Source organism: Atta colombica, unplaced genomic scaffold, assembly GCF_001594045.1.
Source record: "Atta colombica isolate Treedump-2 unplaced genomic scaffold, Acol1.0 scaffold219, whole genome shotgun sequence".
NCBI lineage: Eukaryota > Metazoa > Arthropoda > Insecta > Hymenoptera > Formicidae > Atta > Atta colombica.
The window spans coordinates 65960-73610 of record NW_017259315.1 but is presented as its reverse complement, the minus strand read 5'-3'; the positions used below and the strand labels follow the sequence as shown (position 1 = coordinate 73610).

The 7651-nt window shown below is 30.4% G+C and overlaps 1 protein-coding gene across 3 annotated transcripts in view; it reads left to right on the top strand.

The window, feature by feature from the left end:
• LOC108687867 (probable cytochrome P450 6g2) overlaps window positions 1–7651 on the top strand; it is a 9061-nt gene that overhangs the window by 822 nt on the left and 588 nt on the right. For all 3 annotated transcript variants that reach the window (XM_018193881.1, XM_018193880.1, XM_018193882.1), the window contains exons 2-4: window positions 2166–2890; window positions 3477–3701; window positions 3922–4199. In XM_018193881.1, the coding sequence (XP_018049370.1) occupies window positions 2251–2890; window positions 3477–3701; window positions 3922–4199 (1143 nt within the window). In that variant the 5' untranslated portion in view covers window positions 2166–2250. The remainder of the gene's footprint in view (window positions 1–2165; window positions 2891–3476; window positions 3702–3921; window positions 4200–7651) is intronic.

The window sequence follows — 7651 nt, the reverse complement described above, 5'->3', positions numbered from 1 at the left end:
TTATAATTAATTAATAAAATTAATTGTCTAAGGTTATTAAGTACTGTCGATAAAAAATAATAAATTAAAAAAAAGATTCTGCGTTGTACAATTTATTTTTTCTAATTTTGTTCATATAATTTTAATATTAAAAAAAACGTTTTTTTAAACATTTGAATAAATTTTTTTTTAATGAAAAAAGGGGATTTTTTTTTTATTTTAAACGTTATTTTTATCATTACAAAAACATTTTCGTCAAATCTTAAAAAAGCATTTTTTTAACATTAAAAAAATATTTCCTTGAAATAAAAAAAAAGTTTTTTTAGTATTAAACAAACTTTTTTTAATGTTTGAATTAATGTTTTTTTTAATGAAAAAAAGGGGAACTTTTTTCGTTATTTTAAATGTTTAAACGTTTTTAAAAATATTTTCCTTGAAAATATATCCTTGAAAATATTTAAAATAACAATCCTTAGGATATTTCTTGGAGAGAATTTCTCCAATTTAAATCTCCATTTTAATCTTTTATTCTCTGAATTAATCAAAAAAAAATTTCATTCTAATATTTTAAAAAAACTTTGATGTTGGCTACAAGAATATTAAATAGAAAAATAGAGGTTTATTCCGTTAATTAAAATTTTAATTTTGACTTTGAAAAAAACTCTTCCATATTTGCTCTCAAGGTCAAACTACACTATTTGCATTTATTGAAATTTTACAACTTTTATGTAAAATATTTTTTTCTCAAATATCTTGTTTTCAATATTTTACCTCTTTAGAACTTTTATCGCTTTGCATATATTCATTCAAGGCTAGTCTTTATAGTGCTTAATAAACTTTTATAGTAATCTGTTATAAACTTTTGTATACATTTTTACAATTTTCAGTATAAGTAAACTACGCAATTTATTTGTCAGTCTATACAACTTTAGAACAAAATTAAAGTGCGTAGTATCACCAGTGAAACTGATTTAATATTACTGTTGTTAATATGTACCTGTCAATTTAATTTGTGACATTATATACTCCATGAGAATGAAGATTACATAGTTCAGCTTTGTTTTAAGACTATAAATATAACCGCGCAGCATACAGTTTGTTTGAATTAAAAATTCTAAAAAATTACATAAAAATTTATTATTAGGCACTAAGTCTTAACTAAATATGGCTTTCTTCACTTATCTATGTTGAACATTTTTTAATCCATTTTTATTTAATATTGAAAATTTATAAGATATTTTATGCTTCATATAAAAATTTATCAGAATAAAATATATCTCATAAAGTATTTTGTCTTTTTCCTATCTTTATTTTAATATTTTTATATTCAAAATAATTAGAGGAATCATATTATAATATTAAAGAAATTATATAATTCTATTTTAGAAAGTGCAATGGAGATGACCTCTGTTCTTTTTTAACTCTTCCGCCTAGAAAAAACGTTCCCCTCGAATCCATTCTACTTTTATCTGAAACATTTTCTTTCATTAACAATTTTGGAGAAAATTATTTAAAATAAAGGTGTTTAAAATAAATACGCATACGCGCACGCGAATTTTGGGGCACTCTGTATACATAATTGATGCCTGCGTGTCGTTATTACGTCATTCGAAATCATTAAAAATAAATATATGTAATAGTTATCAATGCATCATAAACATTATAAATTTGCGTGATTTTGTTGAGACATACTTTTGATTATGTGAAATGTTTTGATTTTGAAGATCATTTTCTGATAAAATTAATTGGCTAATCTGACAGCTAGCTATCAGATTATGAAATAGCTATTTTATAATTGTCGAGGGACATGAGAAGTGGAGTGGATTGATCACGCTCTGATTGATGAGCGATCGATTTATGATTTATGGATCCGAATTTAATTTCGCCTGCCCGTATACATTTTTTCCTCGTTTAAAATATCGCTCTGAAGTTATTAATATATGTGCCTCTTCGCTTAAAGAACTGCTCCAATATTGCTCCAGTATGAAGTGATATATCCTAATTAATACCTAAATTCTAAGCAGAATCATAAGGCTCGTAACTAAGTCGCTTATAATTCTAAGAAAATGTCAAGTGTTTCCGTTCTGCCAATACATTGTATTTAGACATCAATATCTATAAATATAATTACATATTACGCAAATTATTCGAGTGATAAAAAACGCAATTTTCTTGTTATATGTCAGATGAAACCTTGAGGTATAGTAGGAGAAAAACATATTGGAGGAAAAACGTATAAATCAGCAGATATCACAATATTTCGTCGACACAATGGATTGTCTGATTTATTACACATCCGCGCTGATAATCTCTTTCAGCCTCTTCTACGCGTATGCCAAGTACAAGCTGTCCTATTGGAATAGACGCGGGGTGAAAAGTCCTCCGACACATTTGTTCTTTGGTAATTTCAAGGACTGCATCATGCTGAAGAAACCGCCGGGTGATAAGATACGCGAAATATACAATAGTGCCGATCCAGATGATCCTTACATCGGTTTTTATATCTTCCATAAACCACTATTGATCTTGCGAGATCACGATCTGATCAAACAGATAATGATCAAGGATTTTGACAACTTCCCGAATCGGCGATTTGGTTCAGGCAGTCAGAGGGATCTGATAGGCCTGGACAGCATCTTATCCATGCCTCAGCCTAGATGGAAATATGTCAGAAATAAACTAACTCCAGTTTTAACTGGACAAAAATTGAAAAACATGATACCGCTGATGATAGAGAACGGGAAGTCCATGTTGAACTTCATCGAGAACTTGCCGACGAACGAGGATGGCTGGAGTGAGTACGAGGTGAAGGATATCAGTAATTGTTACACCACCGATGTTTTGGCTTCCCTGACATTTGGTATTAACATAAACTCTTTCGACGATAACGAAACCGCTTTTTGTAAAACCGGTAAGATCTTGCACTGATTTTATTGGCTCCGTAAAACATTCAGCTTTTGTACATATATTAATTGGTGAACATTTTTCTGAAATTTCCTTCATAATTTTTCATAAATAAAATTTTTCATAATTTTTATATAAATTTCATAATTTTTCATAATTTCTACATTTTATAACTTATTGAAAAATTTCTCGAATATTATAAGAATTAAAACACTTTTCAGAAGTGCAGAGAAAGTCTACATTTTTTAGAATTTTTACACTGTATATACATGTGAATTCTGAGAATTTTTATAAGATTTCTTATTCTACAATTTTTGAAGAAAGCTCATAAAATTTAAAAAGAATTTAAGATTTTTTTTCAGAAATGTTCATAGATTTAAAATATTTTTGTAACAAATTCTTACAAATATTATTAAATGTTAAAAATATTATGCAATATTATAAGAATTTTTTTTAGGATATAATCTGCTGGGAATCAAAAAATTGTTTATTCTTCTTATGTACAAAAGAAAAGAATGTGAATTTCATTTATCAAATACATATACATATATAATTATATGCATTATATAAATTACGATGTTATATATTTGCAGGTGTAACAGTCTTCAGAGGTTTTATGCGCGGAATTATATTCATTATTCAGTTCTTCTTACCTGATTGGGATTTTTTAGTAGTACCGTTCATTAAAAAACCTGCGAATTATTTTCGCAATATTTTCTGGGACTCCATGAACACCAGAGAAAGGCTGGGATTTAAAAGAGGAGATATGATAGATTCCATGTTGGGGCTCAAAAATGGAGAACAAAATCCCATTTACAGTAAAAATTGCATTTGACTTATAAAGTAACAACTATCACGTCGTTAACATTTACATCTACATAATGTAGTCTACATGGTCTATTCTGCTATTAATATTATAAATTTTAACATATTTCTGCTATGTGTCGAACTTACGATAAATTACCGCAAAAAAGAAGAATAATGGACAGAATCGTAAAATTTCTTAATATTAATTAATCATTTAATTATCTGTCGTAGAGTTTGAAGGAGATAATTTAGTGGCGCAGCCCTCCAGTTTATATCTCGCTGGGTTCGAGGCTACCGCGAGTGCGATAGCTTATGTTCTGCATGATTTGGGGCATCATCCAGAACATCAAGATACTATATACAATGAGATACAGACGCAGTTATCGGGAAAAGAATTGACCATGGATCTGATCAATGGATTGTCTTTCTTGGACTCTGTTGTAATTGAATCACTGAGATTACATCCTCCTTTACCCATTACTGACAGAATAACTACAAGGGATTATGAGGTGACTGCATATACAAGCTTTATATATTCAGTAAACGAAAATCAATTGAAAAAGATTCAATTCATCGCGAATGTATACTTTTGAAAATCTAAGTCTGTTCAGTGCCCAATACCTTTTTATTCATTTATATAAAGTATATTTTTTATATCTTTAAAAATGTAAGTTTAGTTTTTAAAAGTGGATCATGAATACTTGCTTAATTCAAAATTCTGGATATTAGGAAATACATCAGTTTTTCAATCTAATTGAATTCAATTGAATCCAAAAAAGGTTTTTAGATTCAAAAAAAATGCGCATTCAAAATATGCGTATTCAGATTAAAAATTTCAATTCATTTTAGTCCATTCTCGTTTATTAAGGTATGTTCCTTTGACATCCTTATATGTATAGGTGTGTCCCATTTTAATTTTCTTATTTTTTTAAATGAAATTATATGATTTTTTTTATACGATACAATTTTTCTTGATTCACGATACAGTCTTTCTAATTCTGCATACAAAAGTGCTAAAATAGAGATATTAAAAAAACCAATAATTTACGAAATATATTTTATTCTGGCACATACTGACATGAAATATTAAATATTGACATCAATCCGTCCATCTCAAAGTTGCATTTGTTCATGATACTTTAAATTTTTAACTTAAAAGTTTGTAGTATAATATATAATATAATAATTGTAGAGATAAATAATGTACATTCAAATAAGTAATTTGGAGAATTACAAGGCTCGTGAGTAGTCGCTGCGGCCATACTGAATTGTGACGTCATAAGCGAGAAATGACTTGTTAATTTTTGTTATATATTATTTGTAAATAAAAACAATTAGAATAAAACGAAATGATGAGATCTCTTTAAAACAATTGTAAAAATGGGTCGAAGTTATACTTATCCTCCTGACAGTCAGTAAATAATTGTGACGGCATGAGAATTAATGCGTTTACTCAATACGCATATGTAGCCTATTTTTACATATGCCATTTACGACTACTTATGATTGTAAGAGGGCGGGAGATATATAGCTTCGATTTTTTACCTATTTTTACAATTGTTTTAAAGCGATCTCATCATTTCGTTTTATTGAAATTGTTTTTATTTATAAATGGCATGTAATAAAAATAACATATCATTTTTCACTTATGATGTTACGATTCAATATGATCGTGGCAACCACTCAGAATTTTAAGGATAAACGAAATATTTTATCGTTAAATCAGAATGTCAGCTAAGCAACTTAATTAATGCTAAAATGCCTAATCTTATATAGGGCTGCATTCGGTTTCACGTATGATGCAAATGCTGCATTATTTATTCTTGTTATTTATCAAATGTTAAACAAAGATAAATGATGCATCATGCGCACCGTGAAACCTAGAATTCACACAGCATTGCACAGCGTTGGGCGCGTTCAAATCGACAAAAGTGACGAGGGATTCGTTCCGATATCATTATCAGTGCTTAAACTATACAGAATACGTTACTTGCGCTATAAATTTTCAGCATTGGCAGTGAATATCGGAACGCACTCTAGAATTTCTAGGTCTGCTCGCCGAGCAATTAAAACATGATTAGTTTGAATTCACAAGTACGAATTAGGATACGCGATGCTGCAAACACTTTGAAGAATTTTTTAATTGATTAGTTGTTGTTTCTTTCTTCTAATTGGTCCATCAAATATTTCAAAGCATTTGTAGCGAGACTTTGATCATAGCTTTAGGGAGCCTCAAAAAGAGAGAGAGAGATAGACTTAGGTCGGAATCAGACTACGCATTGAAGATTGAAAGATTAAAATTTGACCAATCAAAACAATAGGAATTAAAATTTTTTTGTCTTCATTGATCAAATTTCAAACTTCAATCTCAATCTTCAATATTATCTCTCTGAGAGAGAGAGAGAGAGAGAGAGAGAGAGAGAGGGGGGGGGGGCAAATTGCGTCAAGTGATCAGTCTCCTTTGATTGGACGCGGGCATCAAAGCTTGGCTGCGTTCAGGAATTACTCCCAGATAACTCTAATGCGTGATCTACAATGGCAGTATCAGTAAGCTATAAGGATAAAAAATTGACCAATCACAGTCGATTATTCTTCGCATATTTAACTGTGATTGGTCACTTTGTTACTCTTACAGCCTCATTTACTACTGCTATTGCCATTGTAGACGACGCATAAAGCCCATTCTACAAGCAGTAGTAAGCAGTAGGAAGTAAGAAGTTCTTGCGCATCTTATCGCGTCTTTTTGCGTTTTATTTTAAGCTTATTAATAATTTGATTGACTGGCAGTAAAGTAATAAGACGTACAAAATGGGAATAATCCATTTCACTTACTCCCGATCGTAATGCTTTACGCCATACTTCACTCCCTCTCGTATAGTAAGACTGCCTTACTATACTGCATTGTAGAATGGGCTTAAGTTATAGGTTATGTATATTATAGCAAAAATGCACCTTACAATTATCTAGGCATAATTTCTGAACGCAGCCTTTCATAGGTATGGAAGAAAGTAGAGAAAACTGATCACGTGATTCTCGTCCTGATTGATTAAAGATGGCCCTTAGGGCCATTCCACACAACTTGCATAACCATATAAAAAAAATCATCCAATCGTGTTTGTCTTTATGACAGAAATGTGATTTGGATAATTTTTTTATGCATATAGTTATGGGGCAATGGCTTTTACAGGAAGAGAGTGACAAATTGCAATCACATGTTTGCCCACGTCCAATCAAGACGGGAATCAAGTGACCAGGTTTTTCCAATCTTTTGTCTATGGAGCTTTAGCGAGTTACGTGATGTAATTTGTCTCATCTGATTAGACATGGGCAATAAAGCTCCATAGACAAAAGATTAGAAAAACCTGGTCACTTGACTCCCGTCTCTCTCCCTATGAGACTCTAATCTCTCTATGACCGCGGTCTAACAATTCACGGTCACAACGTTTAGAGTTGTTCCACTTTTTGATAAATTTTACCTGTGAGATAAATCTGGTAATCCACGCATGTGATTGGATAATCTTGCTACTTATCCAACAGATAAAATTTAGCAAAAGATTGAACAACCGACCTTTAAAAATCATTTTCTTGTTGTTTGTCAAATGTTAAATGAAGATAGATGATGCTCATAAGCATCATCATAGATTGTCAGTATGAATTAGACCTATGATTGATGGTCTATGATTGATGGTCACCGACTGCGTTCAGCAGAATGTTTATTTCGCAATGATTGAAAGTTTTTTTCGCTAAAGTAGGATTATTCTTCTAAATCTATATATTCTTCTAAAAAAGTATAATCCAATTAGCGCGAAGAAAACTTTCATTTCTACTGAACCATTGACAGTCACTCGCTAGTTAACAATTGCCGATAAAAATGTTAGAAAAACTCACTATTGCATATATTTAAAAATTATTATAGTGTCAACATTTTGGTATATAATTAGGATTTCCTTAAAATAATCTT